Raw genomic sequence first — 22,112 nt, forward strand, 5'->3', positions numbered from 1 at the left:
CTATATCATTTATATTATGTTGCATGTGCATTATTTTATTTGTCACCTTTCACAGCATAAATTAAAATTTTTAACCTCTTAAAGTTAAAAGTTTAACCCTTTAGGTTTCTGCTCATTATTATTTTTACTCCTAAAATATCACTACTACTTTGACCAATAAAAAAATATATCACAACTGTGATAATATGTATAATTAACTATGTTTTAGTTGAATTTATGAACTGTTACAATTGACCCCGTAAGTGGGGACAATTGTAACAAGTGCAAGACTGTCAAAAATTGTTAATAACTAATATAATAACATTCAAAATAAGGTATTTTTTTTTTCTAGTAGAGGATAGTCTACTTTACTCGTCTGTCAATTAATACTAATAATATATTGGATTTTTTGTTAGCTAAAAATAGTTAGGTATAAAATGTTACAATTGACCCCACTCTCTCCTAGAGTTAAAATGATTCCAATGCGTTTCATACATTTATTATTATATGTTATTCTTCCCGGTGGCTTTATGTTATTGGAATAAGCAAAACACGTTGAAAAAATTTAAACGTTTATGGTTCACTTTAAAGCAATGGGAAAATGAGAAAATTCCATTTTTTAAATGTTTCTAAATGAAAAATAGAGTAAAAAAAATCTATAATAGAGCTTCGTAATTAGTTTATAATTATACTCATTCTGCTTCATGTGGAATGTCGTACTTTTTGAGCCTGCGGTTCACACGTTATCCGGTAGACAGACACATAAATTCTTTATTTTATTAACTGTATAGATAGATGTATAGATTCACGTACATTGCGCAAAAAAAGGACTACCCTGAATAGCTTTTAATCTAATAATAGGATTTTCACGATCTAGGACTCAATGGTTTAAGGGAGTGAACTTAAATATGCTAATTAATTAATGCAGGCGGTATTTTAAGTTACGAAATCAGACATAAAAACGTATTTTCCCTGAATAAACATTGCTTTTTTCGTCGGATTCGGATTTCTGACCCCAAAATATCGGAGGCACTCGGAATCGGGAAAATATGGTCCCAATAGTTTGGTTAGGAGAGCGATCCAAAGTTAGGATTCCTTAATGTTAATTTTATTTTCTGAGTGTCCGCCATATCTCGTGAACTTTTTAAGCGAATTGAAAAATATTTGTACACAGTTACAAAATTTGTTTATCCATACAAAGAATAAGTTTAAAAAAATGTTTATTATATTTTTAGCATTTTACTTAACATGGGTTAAAAAAAACTTTTGAAATGAATGATATTAAATTTTTTACATCATTTTAAAGAAAGTTAATTTGCATGGCAAAATACAAAGCTTGAGTGAAATCGGTCGAATAGTTTCTGAGAAATCGGATTTTTAAAGAAGTCGTATGTTCCAATTATGGATTTGTTAGAACTGAAAAAAAAATGCCGTTGTACCTCCTTCCCCCATTCATTCCTACAATTGTGGATTATTTAAAATTAGAGGGTTCAATTTAGTTACATCTAATATTTACTATAAAATTAATCGTATGATTGGATTGGAATCTAAAAGTCAACCTTTCAAGAAAACTGCCACATATATTTTAGACTGACTATTTCACATGCGTATGATTCCACGTATTGTAGGTAGGTACTTCATTTACGTCGTACTACTGTAGCTGCAACATAGGCTATTGGCGACAGTCTGGGAAACATCCCTGAGAATGATCCGAGGACATACCATCGCAAATTTTGATCTTCTGCAGAGGGGATGGGTCCCCTGCTTTGGTAGCCCGACGACCTGCGCGCGAAGTCGAGCACTTTACGGCAGAACAGTTTATAACGAGGTCCCACACCGCACACCCTCGATCTCTACACAGGCAGATGAAAGTGGTTACCCACCTGCTTACTGACTGCAACCAGTGACGCTTGACTTCGGTGATCTGCTAGGAGCGGTGTCTGAACGATCAGTCCACTGCGGGACACGATTCATTGAAGTTGTCTATGGAAATATTTAGTTCTTTGCATTTCGTTCAAGGATTACTATCAGTCCACTGCTAGACTCAACGTAACGTGAATGAAATTAATTAGGATAATGGTATATGACTAGATCAATCTACATACTTCAAGGATTAAAAAAAAAAAAATTCATTTTTCTTTATGACTTCCCACAACCAATTTTTTTCAGCTTGATTATTAAGAATATAACTTTAATGTGTTGACATATTTGTCTTAAAAAAGGCCCTTCCATTTGCAGAAAATAACGAATTCTATAATTGCTGTGATTCTTCGGAAAGGAATGACCCCAGATGTGCGCCAATCTACTATCCGGGTAATGACCCTTTCTACGCCAAACTAAACGTGGATTGCCAAAATTTCATTCGAGCCCTGCCTTATCCCCACTGCAGTTTCGGTAAGTTTGGAAAACACTTCTCGTTTCTGCTGACCTCCTCACTCACCGATACCTGCCATAATTTGTTTGCATTTCGAAAACATTTTTCTCAGCATTTGAAACTCAACTCTAAAGATTAAATTTTAAATTACTTATGTGGGCAAATTAGAATATGAAAAGGTTCCTCCTGTGATTCCTCTTTAGTTTCATCTGAGAAGCTAGAAAAGTGAAATATTCTATAGCATAAACATGGTGAGAGTTTCTCTCCTCTTAAACTCTTAAATTATATGTGTACGAAATATGTATTAGTTATAGTTTCCGATATATATACTTGGTTAACCATAATGACTGGTACTCAATAATTGCCGTGGTGAATGTTCACTAGTTTATCAATACAATCGGTTTTCTACTTTGCGAACTTCCATTTTGCGAATTTCTCTATTTTGAGATTTTTTTCGAGGAACTAAGAACACTTTTAGAAATTTCTTCGTCAAATAATTTCCAAATCGCGAAGGGAATTTTCTATTTAGCGAACTTTTCTTCAAGATCTTTTTCCCCTATTTCTCGAAATATTTCAGAACATTTCAAACTTGTTAACTCATTTTATGGGGGAAATGACCTTGAATTGATTTTCAAAGCCACTTAACTTTTAGAGAAAGCAGTAAAATCATTTTCCTTTTTTGTTTGCATTTTAAACGAAAAACTCAGACAAAATCAACGAATTTTATCAGTAGCAATTAAACTTAAGAACGCATGTGGTAATATATGTTTAAAATTACTTTTATAATAAGTGCAGCTATAATTTAGTACATAAATTTAGCTTTCTTTTAATAAAAAATGTATATAGCTTGCTAGTGTAACAGTGGATAATGTTTTGCTCCATTCCTGCTTTCCATGCAGATTTCTTTTACGGTTAAGACTTATAAAATAAATAGTAGATACTAGTGGTAAAGGTGTATCAATTGTAATTATATCTAGTGTTTATGAATTTAGAACATGTTTTGTGTTTTCTTAAGTATTTCAAAAGGTTATTTTCTGTTTAACGAATTTTTCCTATAACGAACTTATTATCGGGATTTAAAGACTTCTTTAAATAGAGGTCCGGCTGTACTTTCTTGTTTATCAGTTCCCACTGAATTATCATTACTTACCCGGTTATCAATATTTATTGCTGGTTCACTGTTAAGAAATGAGAAATCTTCACTGTTAAAACGTATGCTTGAAAAGCTAAATGGAAGAATGTATATTTTTGAGAAACATTTAGAGATTTTGGTTTCAGAAATATATCATGGTTGTGTGTCAAAATATTAGTTCATTGGAATGAATCTTTTAATAAAGTGGTTTTTAGCAGAAATAAAAGACGTTTTGTTAACAGCTTTCAAATGTTTCTATGCATATTAAATCTGCTTTTTTTTTTCATCATTTGTCATTTTACGCATTTTCCTACTACGCTCTTTTAATCTACTATGCTATTTTTTCATAATGGTTGAATCAAATTATATGTTGCAGATAAGCGATCACCGGTGGCCAAGGTAAACTCTTTTTTGGATATGTCTACAATTTATGGTAACAATGAGGTTGATGATGAAGAGCTGCGAAGATATGACAATGATGGTATGCAAGTTTAAATGTTTACATTTCTTTTTAATTAACTATATTTTGTACACAAGATGTCCTAAATTAGTCTCATGGTTTGCAGTCGCAGCAAAGAGCTGGGTTCCGATCCCCAGTGGCGGCTTGAAGCCCACCCGGCTCTAGAACGATAGGTACCAGCTTGTCACGGAAATAGAGGCAGCCTATGCGCAGTGCTGACCACAATGCCACAATCATGCCGTTGGTCACGAAATTGTGGAGCCATATCATCCATGACCCCCCTTGCCCACAACGGGTCGTTGCGGGAATGCTTTATATATNTATATATATATATATTTAACCGGACCGGAATAATCTAGCTGACTGGTAGGGAGTTTCGCTCAGAGCACGTAAGTTTGATTCCCGCCTGTCGTATACTCCCCGTGCTAAATGGTGACTGGTGCATGCTAAATCTGTCGGGGACACAAAGTCCTCCAAGTTTCCATAACAAATCAATACCTCTGGGGGTGCTAGATAGGAGATTGATCGTACTTTGGTTTAGGTCAAACTTACGATATGCGATCCGCGGATAAATGGATGGTGTGTCCATCTTGTAAAGTCGGACGTGACATATGTATGTTGTCTCCGGATCATCCTCAGTGATGTTATCCCGTATTCCGTATCTATCTATCTATCTATCGATCTCTTCATTTATATATATAGATATATATAGATAATAAAATGAATGAAAAAATAAATATGAATAAATAAAAAAAAAACAATTCAAAGAAGGGGCAATATTTTTTTAGAAAAAAACTGGAATCTTTTGGAGGGTTGTCGTAAGAAAGGGATCAAACTTCTTACTTTCTCTATTTTGTGAAATTTGCACTCAAAATATATAATGAATTTATAAAGAAATTACAAGTATTAATATGTAAAAAAATTTCAAAAATCATTTCCAGTTCCCAAAATTCTGTGTGACTGCAGCTTCAGCTTCTGTACCGCCCTTCAATAATGTAGCCTACTGTAATACTCTAATAATCTGAAATGTGATGCGGAAACCAGAAAAAAATTAAAACATATATTTATATATATATATATTTCATCAGGAAGAATGAAGACTCGATTTTCGTCATTCGGCCCTATACTCTGCGAGAATGAAATAGAAAATGAAGTATTTTGCCCTTACAACGAGACAGCTGCCTGTTTCAGATCAGGTAAAAATCTAAGTATTTTCTGGGTAACACGGTACATTTTAAAATTTTTCTCATAATATGTTTCTTTTGTAGGCGATCATCGAGTGAATATGCATACAACACTGACAGCCCTGCACACTATATTTGTCAGATTGCACAATGTTATTGCAGAAAGCCTGCGACAAATCAACGATCATTGGAATGCTGAGAAAACATTTCAGGAAGTTAGGTATTAACAACTTTAGAAAAATATCAATTCAAAATATGCGGAAGAATACCTACTTCTATATTTCAACTACACTATAACTTACTCTACACTTACTATTACTTATGGTAAGTGCAGAGTTCAGGTGAAGTTTTAAATACTGAAACAAACTATCAAGATACGCCGAAGAGGGAGCTGACATCACATCAGAAAAGTCTTGAGTTTGAGTCCCGCAGTTGACTGATCGTAAAGACACGGTTCTCAGTCGCTCGGCTTAACCCTGTTTCACCCTCCATACGGGGCATCCAGGGAATACCATTGACATGAAGTGCGCACGTGACTGTGTCAGTACAAAAAGAGAGGACACCAAAAAGAAAAATCTGGATCACGAAAGATGACAACAGGTCGATGGACTAACCAGTGATCTTGTTCAGAGGGATCACTTAAGCTTCGATGCACGAGTAGATTAAAATTGAATATTAATTGTTAGCATATACTACTTGTGAAACAAAGGAGGCCCAGGTGTTGAGCACGCATCAAACTGTCATCCATTTTCCCAGTAAAACACTTAGTAGCTGAAAAATGGTATTCAGTAGAACAACGAAGTCAAGCATCACTGGCTGCGGTCAGTAAGCGAGTGGGTACCACTTTGATCAGCCTGCATAAGAACCGAGGGTGCGAGTTATCGGTCCTCGTTTAACTGTTCTACCGTAAAGTGCACGACTTCGCGCGCAAGTCGTCGGGCTACCAAAGCAGGAGAGTCATCCCCTCTGCAGAGGATCAAACTTGCGATGGCATGTCTTTGGGTCATCTTCAGGGATGTTTCCCAGATCGTCGCCGATAGCCCATTGTGCAGCTGTAATGTGTCGTAAATAAAGTACCTACCCTGAGTTTGAATACCGGACGATGCATAGATGTTCTTTCATTCTTTGTACAATTTGTCCCTAGTGTGGGAGCAGCGTTGGCCCTCCTATAATATGGTGCTCCTTTAAGAGTAGCCAATACAATTGCCTCGCTGCTACCTGAATCATAAGTGTCACTGGGGTAGTCATTGGGAAAAATAAAACTATCAAAATGCAAAAAGTGGGGAAGCGAAAAACTTTCTTTGCATTTTGAAAAAACTTTTTTTCCCAGCATTTGAAACTTTTTGGTTTAACTGAACTTTTCTCTAAACTTCCGATTTTATTTCCTTATTTACCAAATTATTAAAGAATATCAAAAACATATAAAACATTTTAGCGTCATTAAGTATTATACACTTATATATTTTTTTCGATATTTCTAATTTTTTTTCATAACATTTTTAATTTGGGACCATAGAGCCGTGGTGGCTCAGAGGATAGAGCGTTCGCCTTTCAATGAAGTGAACCGGGATCGAATCCCAGCAACGGCTGGTCGATATGAATTCCGCACCAGGGTCGCGCCGACCACCGTGCTGACGTAAAATATCCTCAGTGGTAGACGGAACATGGATTAGAGTTCCCTTTGCCATGAGACTAACCGTGGGAGGTTTTCGTGGTTTTTCTCCATGCAACTCAAATGCTGGTTAGCTCCATCAAAAAGTCCTCCACGAAGACAAAATTTCTCCCAATTCTTGATCATGGAGTTTCCTCTTCTTCTGGATTGGGTTCAAATTTACAAGGCTATGGCGTTGAACATTGATAGTCGTAAACTCAAAATTGGGTCGGCTGTTCAACGACGGTTATAATCTAATTTAACCTGTATTGATTTTTGTAGCATTTGCCTTTCGCTACTGCGATATGTCAGACTCCAACAAAGCTTTCGCTGAAAAAATTTAACTCATGCCTTCCCATGTGTTTACTTTTTTTGAATTACACGTTTTGAATTTTATAAGGATACGAGAAATATATACAATGTGGAAGGTCTTTATGGAATACCCTGTATAATCCTCTGAGCTGACTCTTCATGAGCAGGATTGAATATAATTACTTGAAAACTGATTTTCAATTTGAAATAAGCTTATTCTCTCTCTTGATTGCTATTGGTACAATTTTGCCTTCCCAGTGATATCGAAAATCTTCTTCCTTGTTACGCTCCTTAATTGTTAAATTGTGTGATTTAATATTCTCATTAAAAGTTAAGTTTTTAGTTATGGAGTGCTTTCTTTTATCTTTGGTTAAATATTTTTGACAAATTTAATTGTAATCCTTATCAAAATAAAGATAAAACCATGCATATTATGCTGTATGGAGTTGTAGTTAATACCATTTTCTACCGATAGATGGCATTTGGTTACGAATCCACTTTTGACCGTCCACAATTCTTCTCTCTCTGTGACCATGGTTTCGGAGAATCTTACTTTTTTTTTCTCTGCAAATATATTCAACGTCGTTCTGAAACATACTGCAGCGGGAAAAAAGTAAGAATTATTAAAACCATAAAAATAGAGAGGGGATAAGTGTGGAGAGTGGAGAAATCACGTAACCTTGCGACATCTATTCTGTTTACAAAGAGACGCTTCAGAGTACGCATTTCCACGTGTACCTTCACGTTAGTAGGTACTTCTGTAAAAAAAATAGTGCGTGGAGTCCCTCCGTGCGGAAGAAGTTAAACTTCGCAATCTGCGACGTTAATTGTAGAAGAACCAGCAGTCGTAGAAGGATCACTAGTTCTATTCAACGACTCTTTTTCCTGCTCCACTCGCTTCCGTGCTCTGTAATAACGGTAATATTGCGCATTTTTCCCTCGTGGACCTCTTGAACCATTGGAAGTGCTTGTGGTTGCCTCATCGTCTCGCCCTGTATTTGTATTAGTAATGTATGTGAATGCGTCATAATGTAATTTCAAAAGAGAAAACCTAACAATCAATTGATATTCACAAGAGACGTACCTTGACATAACCTTAAATCCGCCACATTGTCCGTGGGATTGTTTTCACTCATTTTTTTTACAATTGTATCCACTAAACTTGAAAATAAAGAATACTACCCTATTAAATTATATGTGTATCGAAACAAACTAAGAAAATATTGAGTATTGAGTATAGTAAAGTGCGGCGTGCTCTCTGCTTTCGCTTATAGCACTGCGTTTCAATAGGTAAGGTTTAATTTAGCCTAATAAGATTTATTTGAGCTCTGAGGCTCTTCTTCAATATTTATAGGAAAACAATACTTTTATGACTTTTATTATTTTTATGCTAGTGAGGACCAAAACAATATGGAAATGAATGAGGGAAAACTGGATCCTACCACGTGATTTCCCAGCCAATAAAAATGTAGCGTTAAACGTTGAACGCAACCTTGTTGGAAATCGCATAAGAAGTATAACTTCAAAAAATCGACTTTATTTTGTAGCGTTAAAGTATAAAATCTCACAGACTTATATTTTCTCTTCTTCTTTAGGAGAATTGTGATAGCCGTAATGCAGCGTGTAACATACGGAGAATATCTTCCACTTTTGATTGGTACTGACATGATGCGGAAGTACGAACTGGATCTTGATTTCTCTGAGGGTTCTCTTTACAAAGAGGAAGTGAATCCAACTCTAATTGTAGAATTTTCAGGAGCAGCTTTCAGACTCCACAGCATGGTCCCTAAGAATATCAGCAGCTCATATCCGGAATTCAAATTTGCAGACTCCTTCTCGAACTTCAAACCTCTCTACCAGGGACAATCGGATTGTTTGATTGTGGGATCTTGTGAACTGCCATCACAGAAGAACGATCGTCATTTTATCGGGGATGTATCTCACGATCTCTTCAAGTAATAGAAGTTTCAAATATTTAAAAGAAATATTAGTTAAAAATATGGGCTTTATGATAATACAAATTGCAGTCATTGAGGTGAACCGAGTTCGAATCCCACCCATAACTGGTCGATTGAAACTTAGCTCGCACAGACCACAGTGCTGACATAAAATATCCTCAGTGGCGACGGTTATAAAAAAGAGTATCCGGTACACCTCTAATCAAAACCCATTTGATTGCAGAAAGAAACAGGAGTAGAAAGATTATTATTCGAAACAGTTTGATCAGGCATTCAAACGGCTTTTGATTCTTTTCATCCTATTTTTCCCATTAGTGATAAAACCAGATTTCGATATCGCTTTTGTTTTTTTCCTTGCTTTAATATTATTTGTGACCCCTCATGTGAATTGTCTTTTGAGTAGATTCTTGACAATGATTCTACAATGATGAATTAAATGTTCTTACTGAACACCCTGAATAAAATGCAAGTTCGCAATACCTGCGAGAAATTGCGACTTGGACTGTGGTTATACTATTTGAAGACGGAATTTTTGTCACAAAGTTATAGTTCGTCTACGGTAAGAACTCCCCTCACCACAAAGTCTGATTCTGCTGCTATGGAAACAAGAATAACGCATTTCACGGAGGGTAGCTCCTCCTTACTCTAGCGCTAGCACAATAGACCTAAGAAAAAGATTACCTTTCTGTCGCCGACCCGGGCCAAAGCCTGTCCTAAACAATGACCCCACACCCCTACTTGAAATAGTTATGCCTCGTTATCATAGTTACCACCACAGCTCCAAACGAATGCTTCGGGGAGTTCTTATTTTAAACAAACTATACGCCTCTCTCTGTTAGTATGGTTTCGTTGCTTATTCTCCTTGCCAATATATTCCAACTTAATGAAATTTACTGCTTTGCGGTCAAAGCGGGGAAAAGTGTACTGAAATCGCATAACTTTGAAACGTGTATTCTATTTACAAAGAATATAATTGGCATTTAATTTTAAAATTGCAGGGTGCCAGGTGCCACTTATGGTATGGACCAAACGTCTATGAATGTTCAGAGGGGCAGAGATCTTGGACTGCAACCGTATCATCAATTTTTGAAACATTTCTCCAATGCAGAAATCAATAATTTTGAAGATCTGACAAATACTTCTCAAGATATTTATTTTCTGGAGGATATCTATGAGTGAGAGAAACTTTTTTTTTCATTGATTTTGTGGCGTAACTACCACTACGATTATTAAACAACAATTGACTAGTATATAAGACATGCTAACTTGATTCAGTCTTGAGGTACCTGTATTGATAGATGAATGTGGTTGATGATTCCTCTCCCTACAACCGCGGACGTGATATGATTCGTCCTCTTCGGTGAATGGTCCACGTTAAACAGTTAACTTGCTATTTGTGACTGTGTCACCGTCCTGCTCGCTCATCGCTTCTCAGTATTACACTCGACTGTTAATAACAACTTCGGAGAGTCCACACACACAACCGTGAACTTAATACAGCTCTCCCGATCTTTCGCAAATTAGGTTACTAGTGGTATTCGCCATGATATGACTTCGATGAATGGTCGTCTATGTTAAACAGTTGACTTGATATTTGTGACTGTGTCATCGTCCTCCTCGCGCGTCTCTTCTCAGTCTCAGTTATACACTCGACTGCTAATAACAACTTAGGAGGGACCACACACACAACAGTGAACTTAATACAACTCTCACGACAAACGCTCAAACCTTAGTGAACTTGATGCAGCTCTTCTGGTCTTTCGCAAATACGGCAACGAGTGGTATCGGTCCATCCAATTCTATCCCAGATAAAATTCTGGTAGGGGAGTATTGTGGAGTAACTACCACTACGATTAATAAGTATCAATTCATAAGAATGTAAAACATGCTAACTCGATTCATTAATAAATATCAATTTATTAGTATGTATAACATGCTAACTCGATTCAATCTTGTTCCTTATGCTAGATGAAGGTTGGTATTATTGATGTAACACATTCCGCACAATTTATACACATTTTTTTATAAAATGTGTCGGGGGTCGATTTCGGGGTCTTTCAAACAAATAGCCATGAGGCAATGTCTTTTACTAAGTCCACGAATCTACTTTTTTTCAAAAAAAGTAAATAAAAACATCTTAAAAAATTAAAGATTGTTTAATAAGTTTTAAATAAGTGAATAAGTTTCTTTTTGAGCTCTCATTTGACGTTTGAATTATCTCTGTAAATTAAAAAGAAAAGAGTCATAAAAAGTCATAAAGAGTCAAAAAAATTCTCAACTAAATTAATAAAAAATAAAGTAAAATAATCGAAAAAATTTAAAATATCTAATAGATAAATTCTTCGATCATCATCAAATCTTCATTGAGTATATTCTTACTATATAAAGTATCGTAAAAATAACTTTACTGATTCTTACATGTATCATATCTCGATGCAATTATAAATTTTAATGTTTATAAGAAAACAAACATGGTGTATGGTGTCAATTATTTAACACTAATAGTGTAAATGAACCTTCTAGATCAGGGGTTTCCAACTTACACTAGGCCGGGGGCCACAATTGAAAACACCAGTCAAATGGCGGGCAGCAACTTAATAAAAATTTTATATACGACAATTTTATGCTTGGAGGAACATTAAATATTACTGTCAGATTTTTATCAAGTTGTACAAAATAAAAGTATTAAATTGCAAATTAAAATAAGAAGTAGATTTTTACCTGATAAAAAAAAATTTTTTTTGCACCGTTGGTATGTTAAATTTCATAGAAACGAAGAAATTAGGTTTTTTTTTCAACGAAAGAAAAGTATTTTAAACCCATACAGATTTGCTACGAAAATTGACAACAAGCAAAAAGATGACAACTAATATATTTTAGTTCGAGGGACACAAAAAAGGGTCGCCAGTTGGTAACCACTGTTCTCGATGTTTCACTGCTCCAGGAACTATCCTTGGGTTTTGGTGTAGTAGAACACCAATTTGGTGTAAAGTAGTTGCCACAAATTTTTGTGTTCAGATACACGAAAATTTTTTACAGTGTTCATTTTTGCTTCAAACAAGTAAGAGAAGTCAGCTACTCCATCGATTAAAACAGCAGCAGAAATAAAATTTTCTTTATTTTTTTATAGTTTCCCGGCTGACATTGATGCATATGTTGGCATAATTACAGAAAACCCAATCCCGGGCTTGGATATCGGACCCACTGCCGCTGAGATCATCGCGATGCAATTCCATGGAACAAAATCTGGAGATAGTTTTTACTTCACGCATACAAATGGAAGATATCCTTTCACTTCAGGTGAGGTATAGCTCTTATTTTGTAATAAAAAAAATTACAAAAAAATAATAGTCCGTGAAGTCCCTCCGCGCGGAAGAAGTTAAACTTCGCAACCTGCGACGTTAATTGTAGAAGAATCAGCAGTCGTAGAATGATCACTAGTTCTATTCAACGACTCTTTTTCCTGCTCCGCTCGCTTCCGTGCTCTGTAATCACGGTAATATAGTGCATTTTTCCCTCGTGGACCTCTTGAACCAGTGCTTGTGGTTGTCTCATCGTCTCGCCATGGAAAATGTATTTGTATTAATAATGTATGTGAATGCGTCATAATGTAATTTCAAAAGAGAAAACCTAACAATCAATTGATATTCACAAGAGACGTACCTTGACATAACCTTATAAATCCGTCGCATTGTATTGTTCGTGGAATTGTTTTCACTCATTTTTTACAATTGTTATCCACTAAATTTGAAAATAAAAAATACTACCCTATTAAATTATATGTGTATCAAAACAAACTAAAAAAATATTTATAGAAAAACAATACTTTTATGACTTTTATTATTTTTATGCTAGTGAGAACCAAAACAGTATGGAAATGAATGAGGGAAAACTGGATCCTACCACGTGATTTTCCGGCCAATAAAAATTTAGCGTTAAACGTTTAACGCAACCTTGTTGGTTGTTGGAAGTCGCATAAGAAGTATAACTTCAAAAAAAATTGACTATTCATTTCGGACATTCATACTACTATTAATTTTATTAGAAACTTCTTGAAAATTTCCAAAAATTTATGAAACTAACAAGATAGAAAATAATAGTAATACGAGACAAAATCGAGGAAAAGGGAGCGTTAGTATCGTTTTGTTTTATTTTATAACCGTCGTTGAACAGCCGGCACAATTTTGGGGCTTACGATTACTAATGTTCAACTTGATTACATTAATTTAATTTGACTATAAAAATGGTGATGAATTTTACTCGTCAGTAGATTTAAGTGGTCAAAATTTCGCTTGCAACATTAATCCTTCACAAATATATGATACAGAAGTAAGAAAAAGCAATAATAAACTGAAGTAACATTTTGATTTGCAGGTAAAAAAAAAACTACAAAGTTAATGTCACTTGTCCTCATTATTATTTTGTTTTATTTCAGATCAAATAAGATCAATCGAAGCCTTTTCTCTTGCACAGATTATTTGCTTGACAACTAACACGGTAAAAGTCCGACAATATCCTCTTCAACTACCAGGTGCAACCAAGTACGTAAATTCAACAATAAAAACGATGTTCTATAAAAATGTTCACATTTATTATGATACTGACTTAAAATGTACTTTTAAAGACACAGTAGACGTTGAAAATGCATGCAATTTTTGAAAAATCTAACGTTTCGAACTTTCGAAAAACTAATATGCTTAATAATTATCTTTAAAATAGAAAAAAGTATACATAATAATAAAATAAGTTTTCTCTCCAAATTCGAAACAATCGATGGGTATACAGAGTGCTTTATAATGACATAATGACATGCAGATCGTTTGTAATGACATACATTGTTGTTTTGTAATGACATACATAATGACATCAGTACAGCAAACATGTTGTAATTATTGAGCATACAATTCAAGGACGGAGATGTCTTACGTTCAATTTTATACTAATTGTTCGTCTGCATTTGAATTGGAACTTTTATATATCTATATAGAAGAAAAGTTTTCATAACAATTAGTAGAACACACAAACAGAGCCTAAGGGGATAGAGCGTTCGCCTTCCAATCATGTGAATCGGGTTCGAATAGCAGAGATTGCTCGTCGATACGAATCCGCACTCGGTTCACACCGACCGTAGTGTTGACTTAAAATATCCTCATTGGTAAACGGATCATGGGATAGAGTCCCCTTGCCTTCAGGCTAACCGTTAGAGATTTTATTGGTTTTCCTCTTTATGTAACGCAAAAATGGGCTAGTTCCATCAAAATGTTCAAAAGGAAGGCAAATTTAAACCGTTGGAGGTTTTCCTTTCCATATAACGCAAATATGGGTTAGTTTCATCAAAAAGTTCACAACGAAAGCAAATTTCTCCCAATACCTGATCCAGGAGCTCTCTTGTCTTCTAGATTGGGTTCAAAATTACATGGCTATAGAGTTGAATATTGGAAGTCATAAACTCATAATTGGGTCGGCTTTTCAATGATGGTTATAAAATAAAATAAAATGATTTATTACACCGTCAGGTTAGACATTCATAGGCCTCAATAATATAAAACACCATCATGTCAGGCTGAGCCTGACCTAAAAATTAGGCCAAGCTTACCAGTAACAACAAGATTCAACCCTATCTAATTCTAAATGTTATTTCTTAACTATCACGCATCGTATGTAGGATAAAGAGAAGCAGAAAAGAAATTATTCAAAAGATGTAACCGTAACCCTTAACTAACTTTGTGATGAACATCCATCTTTAAGTTAAGTTCACCTTGACAAAAGCATATAAGCGATATTTGTATTTGTAATGAGCACATAAGCCTGCATATGCATTTGTAACTATAAATAAATGAAAGTTTATGTTGCCTTCATTTAAGAAAATTGACCTTCCAATAAACGTTTTGAAGCGAGGAGATATCGGGTTCGAATTCCGTCATAAACTTGCACTGCCCTTTTTCTAATTATATGCTGCTTTTTCTTCTATTTGGCTAGGCTTTATAAGTCGATGTTGAGTTTTATCGCCACGTTAGGCTTCATTATGTTGTCGCGTCTTATTCCACTTGATCCAGTCTTAGTTAGATAAAGTTCAGAGGACCGTTCATCCAAAGAAAGTCATGAACCTACATAAGATTTTCAAACAGAATGGTTTATTATACCTCAATGATACGTTACTTCATCGCGTTAGATTACGCTTGGCCTTAATGATAGTTTACTCCACTAAGTTAGGCTTAGCTAAACCTCAATGAAATGTTACATCCTAATTAGGCTTAACTAGGCATTAGTGGTATGTTACTCCACCACGTTATTCTTAGCTAGGGCTTAGGTCTTCTACGCCAGTAAGTTGGCTAGGCCTTAATGTTACGCTACATTGCCACGTTAGGCTTAATTATACTTTAATGATATGTTACTCCAAGTAAGTTAGGCCAAGCTAGGTCTTAATGATGTGTCAATCGTTAAAGTCAGGCTGAGCTAGCCTTTAATAATATTTTGCTCCCTTAACTTAGTCTTAGCTAAGCCTCAATGAATTGTTACATCCTAGTTAGGCTTAACAAGGTATAAGCAGTATGTTACAACACCTGTTAGGCTTAGCTAGGCCCTAATGGTATGTTATACCTCCACGTTAGGCTTAGCTAGGCCTTAATGGTATGCTACATCCTAGTTACGCTTGACAAGGTTTAAGTAGTATGTTACAACACCAGTTAGGCTTAGCTTGTCCTTAATGGTATGTTACACCACCACGCTAGGCTTAACTAGGCCTTAATGGTATGTTACACCACCACGTTAGGCTTAAATAGGCCTTAATGGTATGTTACAACACCAGTTAGGCTTAGCTAGGCCTTAATGGTACCTTATACCACCAGTTAGGCTTAGCTAGGCCTTAATGGTATGTTACACCACCACGTTAGGCTTAACTAGGCCTTAACGAAATGTTATACCACCACGTTAGGCTTAACTAGGCCCTAATGGTATGTTATACCTCCACGTTAGGCTTAGCTAGGCCTTAATGGTGACTTATACCACCCCGTTAGGCTTAGCTAGGCCTTAATGGTATGTTACACCACCACGTTAGGCTTAACTAGGCCTTAACGAAATGTTATACCACCACGTTAGGCTTAACTAGGCCCTAATGGTATGTTATACCTCCACGTTAGGCTTAGCTAGGCCTTAATGGTGACTTATACCACCACGTTAGGCTTAGCTAGGCCTTAATGGTGACTTATACCACCACGTTAGGCTTAGCTAGNTTCCATCAAAATGTCCAAAACGTAGGCAAATTTAAACCGTTGGAGGTTTTCTTCTCCATGTAACGCAAATATGGGTTAGTTTCATCAAAAAGTTCACAACGAAAGCAAATTTCTCCCAATACTTGATCCAGGAGCTCTCTTGTCTTCTAGATTGGGTTCAAAATTACATGGCTATAGAGTTGAATATTGGAAGTCATAAATTCAAAATTGGGTCGGCTTTTCAATGATGGTTATAAAATAAAATAAAATGATTTATTACACCTTCAGGTTAGACATTCATAGGCCTCAATAATATAAAACACCATCATGTCAGACTAAGCCTGACCTAAAAATTAGGCCAAGCTTACCAGTAACAGCAAGATTCAATTCTATCTAATTTTAAATGTTATTTCTAAACTATCACGCATCTTATGTAGGATAAAGAGAAGAAGGAAATAAATTATTCAAAGGGTGCTACCGTAACCCTTAACTAACTTTGAGATGAACATCCATCTTTAAGTTAAGCTCACCTTGACAAAAGCGTATAAGCGATATTTGTATTTGTAATGAGCACATAAGCCTGCATGTGCATTTGTAACAATAAATAAATGAAAGTTTATGTTGCCTTCATTTAAGAAAATTGACCTTCCACTAAACGTTTTGAAGCGAGTAGATACCGGGTTCGAATTCCGTCATAAACTTGCACTGCCCCTTTTCTAATTATATGCTACTTGATCTTCTATTTGGCTTGGCTTTATAAGTTGATGTTGAGTTTTATCGCCACGTTAGGCTTAATTATGTTGTCGCGTCTTATTCCACTTGATCCAGTCTTAGTTAGATCAAAATCAGAGGACCGTTCATCCAAAGAAAGTCATGAACCCTCATAAGATTTTCAAAGAGAATGGTTTATTATACCTCAATGATTCGTTACTTCATCTCGTTAGATTACGCTGGGCCTGAATGATAGTTTACTCCACTAAGTTAGGCTTAGCTAAGCCTCAATGAAATGTTACATCCTAATTAGGCTTAACTACGCATTAGTGGTATGTTACTCCACCACGTTATTCTTAGCTAAGCCTTAGGACTACTAAGCCAGTAAATTGGCTAGGCCTTAGTGTTACGTTACACTGCCACGTTAGGCTTAATTATACTTTAATGATATGTTACTCCAAGTAAGTTAGAACCAGATAGGTCTTAATGATGTGTTAATCGTTAAAGTCAGGCTGAGCTAGCCATTAATAATATTTTGCTCCCTTAATTTAGGCTTAGCTATGCCTCAATGAATTGTTACATCTCAGTTAGGCTCAGCAAGATATTGGTGGTATGTTACACCACCAAGATAGGCTTAGCTAGGCCTTAATGGTATGTTACACCACCACGTCAGGCTTAACTAGGCCTTAATGGTATGGTACACCACCACGTTAGGCTTAGCTAGGCCTTAATGGTATGTTATACCACCACGCTAGGCTTAACTAGGCCATAATGGTATGTTACATCCTAGTTAGGCTTAACAAGGTATAAGTAGTATGTTACAACACCAGTTAGGCTTAGCTAGGCTTTAATGGTATGTTACACTACAACGTTTTGCTTGGCTAGATGGTATGTTATACCACCACGCTAGGCTTAACTAGGCCGTAAGGGTATGTTACATCCTAGTTAGGCTTAACAAGGTATAAGTAGTATGTTACAACACCAGTTAGACTTAGCTAGGCCTTAATGGTATGTTACAACACCAGTTAGGCTCAGCTGGGCCTTAATAGTATGTTACACCACCACGTCAGGCTTAACTAGACCTTAATGGTATGGTACACCACCACGTTAGGCTTAGCTAGGCCTTAATGGTATCTTATACCACCACGTTAGGCTTAGCTAGGCCTTAATGGTATGTTACATCCTAGTTAGGTTTAACAGGGTATAAGTAGTATGTTACAACACCAGTTAGGCTTAGCTAGGCTTTAATGGTATATTACACCGCCACGTTAGGCTTAACTAGGCCTTAATGGTATGTTATACCACCACGTCATGCTTAGCTAGGCCTTAATGGTATGTTACACCACCACGTTAGGCTTAGCTAGGCCTTAATGGTATGTTACATCCTAGTTAGGCTTAACAGGGTATAAGTAGTATGTTACAACACCAGTTAGGCTTAGCTAGGCTTTAATGGTATGTTACACCACCACGTCAGGCTTTACTAAGCCTTAATGGTATGTTACACCACCACGTTAGGCTTAGCTATGCCTTAATGGTATCTTATACCACCACGTTAGGTTTAGCTAAGCCTTAATGGTATGTTACATCCTAGTTAGGCTTAACAAGGTATAAGTAGTATGTTACAACACCAGTTCTTAGCTAGGCCTTAGTGGTATGTTACACCACCACGTTAGGCTTAACTAGGCCTTATTGGTATGTTACACCACCACGTTAGGCTTAGCTAGGCCTTAATGGTAACATATACCACCACGTTAGGCTTAACTAGGCCTTAATGGTATGTTACACCACCACGTTAGGCGTAGCTGGGCCTTAACGGTATCTTATTCCACCACGTTAGGCTTAGCTAGGCCTTAATGGTATGTTACACCACCACGTTAGGCTTAACTATGCCTTAATGGTATGTTAGACCACCACGTCAGGCTTAACTAGGCCTTAATGGTATGTTACACCACCACGTTAGGCTTAACTAGGCCTTAGTGGTATGTTATACCACAATGTTAGGCTTAACTAGTGCCTTAGTGGTAAGTTACACCTTTACGATATGCTTAACTAGGCCCTAGTGGTATGCTGAAAGTACCCTCGGTTTCGTTGTCGATTCGCTTCTGAGCTCCTCGTCTGTTGACCTAGATTTCCATGGACTCATGATTAACCCACTGGCGGTTAAGGAAATGGGCAAAATTGGGAGAATGTTTCTCCCCTACACACAGTTACCCTATCAGTTAACATGGGAAAACCGGGTTTGCTATGCAGAGAAGACTGCAGGTTAAAATGCGACTTTTTACGTGCTGAACTGTCAGTGGGTTAAATCCCTGTTGTAAATAAGGCATGTAAATAACATTCCTAACATTTCTTATTTTTCAAAGAATTAAAAATATTGTGTCGTTTTCATTCTTTTTGGCTGAACTTTAATTTGACTAAGATTGGTCGGATTTGGCAGCAGCTAGCTGACGAAAAACACTGCGGTTTGTATTGTGCGGCGTGATATTTATGTATCTTTGTTAAATTGTATTTTTTATTTATTTTTGATGAATACCAAATTATTGTTAAATTTGATTAAAGAACAGATTGCAAATGTTTACTGAGTATTTTTAAGTGGAATTATATGCTGTGTTTGGTTAAAACGTGTTAAGTTGAACGTGTTAAGTTGAACAGCTGACTTAGATATCTTTATGATGTGCCCAACTTCCATTCTTAGTTTTTAATTGCTGTACTGAATCACACTGCATCACACGATCAATATTTAGAACATTTATATTTAATTTAACCGTTTTTTTAATACTTAACTACATAAAATGCAAGGATTAATAAATTCTTTATTTTATTCCACAGGAATCCGCTTATCTCCTGCTCATCCGTGCCAACGATGAATATGAATCCATGGAGGGAACAGCAGTTTTAATAAACCTATTAGTTTATTGATTCAGTAGTTTATTCATTAATTAGTAAATAACTGAAGTACAAATATTATAAAAAGAATATTGCAGGAAAAATTAGTTTGGTTTTTGAGTTGCATAATTGTTGTTTATTACTAAATAAATGAATTAATTAAAAAAAAATAAACAACTAAAAATTAAACATTTTTTTAATGTTTGAGAAAACGTAGTGCACATCCTTTTCTAAAGACGTTTTAGGACATTTTCGGGGAAGCTAGTCAGAAAGTGATTAATTTGTTGCAAGAGAGTAAACGAAAGTCAGAGAATAGAAGAGAAATCAAAAACCTCAAAATTTATCCATTAACCTAAAGAACGTATAAGAATTTGAATATATTCAAAAGTAACTCTTATTCTAAACGAAACCAAATAGTTAAATTTTGGTCTAATTTTTAAATGAATACGTTGAATACGAACAACACCTTTGACAATGAAATTGACGAATGTGCTAGCGTTTTTGGCAAATAAGTCAATTTTTGAGATTACACAATTCCTACTATTAGTTCACACTCTCCTTATAACTTGTTCTAATTTTCAATCGTGAATAAAATACTTTTTATTCATCCTCTCAACTTTAAATACATTTTTTTTTAAACTGGTAGTAAATGACACTTGATGCTAATATAGTTTTTTCAAATATTAATTCATTCATTAAATAGGGATGAGCTAAAAACGAAATGGAATGTTCTGATGGGTTAAGCATTAGTCATTGTTTTAAATTTTACTATAAGCAATTCAGTTTTTCACATATCTTAAAAATAACATCAGTGATAACTTCTAACTTATAGCTCTATTTGTACAAATGAAATGCTTTATTCGCATATTCAAATATTTAATTGGGTATAATATAGCCTACGTCACAAGTTGTGTTGCTCCTACTAAATTTAACCCATGAACGGCATTTTCTGCGAGCCTAACTTCAAGCCACAAATAAACAAACGAAGTGTTCGATCGTTTAAATAGCTGCTCGCCAGATTTTATTGCATTATAAAGAAAAGTTATTGAAACTAAATACAACTAAATAAACAACAACAACTAAAACAAATAACAACAACTACTAATAACAATAACTAAATAAACAACAACTAAATTCCATTCGTTTAGCATTGCGTCATATGTTGTTCCTACTAAATCGAAGTAGTTGTGTTTTTTTCATATTATACCCAATTATATTATATTCGCTGGGTCAGATATATTCAATAAAGAACATGACGTGGTAGCACGTGTGGTCCACGTCACCAAATTTATACTTTTATAGTTATCTGCTACCACGCGTTTTTTTTCAATCTCTACTATTAGTTCATACTCTCCCTATATATTTATATATCTTGATCAAATTTTCAATCTTTAATAAAATACTTTTTATTCATCCATTTAAGTCCAAATACATTTTTTTAAAACTTGTAGTGGATGACACATGATGTTAATACAGTTTTTTCAAATATTAATTCATTCATTAAATTTAATTAACTAATTTTAGTTTTATATAAGAGAAAAAATTTAATAAAAACTAACTAAAATAAAAATTGTTGACTTAAGTAGGTATTGACTTAATTTTTTTTTTATATTGTTTTTATTTCAAGTTATTCATATATTACTATTATTAAATCAAAGGTTAAACGCTTCAAAACATTTGAAAAAGGCATGGGTTCAGGTATTAAAGTTGCGTAAAAAAAGCTCTAGGTAATAATAAAACAAAAATAAAAAATTTTAAAAACTGTAGAAAAGTAGACTTCAAAGACGAAAAATAATTTCCCTTTTTCTCAGATTTTCAATGGGATTAGAATTATTGCTCAAGTCATGCGTCCGACATTTCTAATCTAATGTCAAGAATTATCAAAATTTACCCTAGGATTTACGAAATCAGAAATTTTTTAAAAGTGTTGAACTATGAATGAAACATATACATTTGAAAAATTGGTTTTATTCAATGAAACTCATCACCATGTCCAAAGTGATGAATAATATTTTACATTCATATCACATACAATCATCAATGGATTATGCAGTAGTAACTAATAGCACTCACAATATAGTGCGATGCGTGAGATATGGCTTATTAGAGATGGGGAAACATTTCATGCAAAGTGCCAGTAAAAAAAAATTTTTTTTTTACACTTGTTACAATTTTTATACTTGAAGTTGTGTTGACCTTACCAAGATTTTTTGTAACTAGCAAAAAAAAAAAAAAAAAAANAAAAAAAAAAAAA

At 35.1% G+C, this 22,112-nt stretch overlaps 1 protein-coding gene across 2 annotated transcripts in view; it reads left to right on the forward strand.

Annotated features, from left to right (window-relative positions):
- Window positions 1-19,962, forward strand: part of LOC107449416 (salivary peroxidase/catechol oxidase) — a 36,005-nt gene extending 16,043 nt beyond the window's left edge. Inside the window, exons 6-14 of one of the 2 annotated variants that reach the window (XM_071186390.1) lie at window positions 2,218-2,373; window positions 3,862-3,966; window positions 5,034-5,141; window positions 5,214-5,349; window positions 8,688-9,047; window positions 10,049-10,225; window positions 12,181-12,350; window positions 13,486-13,591; window positions 19,802-19,962. In XM_071186390.1, coding sequence (XP_071042491.1) covers window positions 2,218-2,373; window positions 3,862-3,966; window positions 5,034-5,141; window positions 5,214-5,349; window positions 8,688-9,047; window positions 10,049-10,225; window positions 12,181-12,350; window positions 13,486-13,591; window positions 19,802-19,871 — 1,388 coding nt within the window. In that variant the 3' untranslated portion in view covers window positions 19,872-19,962. The remainder of the gene's footprint in view (window positions 1-2,217; window positions 2,374-3,861; window positions 3,967-5,033; window positions 5,142-5,213; window positions 5,350-8,687; window positions 9,048-10,048; window positions 10,226-12,180; window positions 12,351-13,485; window positions 13,592-19,801) is intronic. The other variant, XM_043055630.2, reaches the window with a different exon arrangement.
- Window positions 19,963-22,112: the final 2,150 nt, after the last annotated feature.

Source organism: Parasteatoda tepidariorum, chromosome 10 (genome assembly GCF_043381705.1).
Source record: "Parasteatoda tepidariorum isolate YZ-2023 chromosome 10, CAS_Ptep_4.0, whole genome shotgun sequence".
Classification (NCBI taxonomy): domain Eukaryota; kingdom Metazoa; phylum Arthropoda; class Arachnida; order Araneae; family Theridiidae; genus Parasteatoda; species Parasteatoda tepidariorum.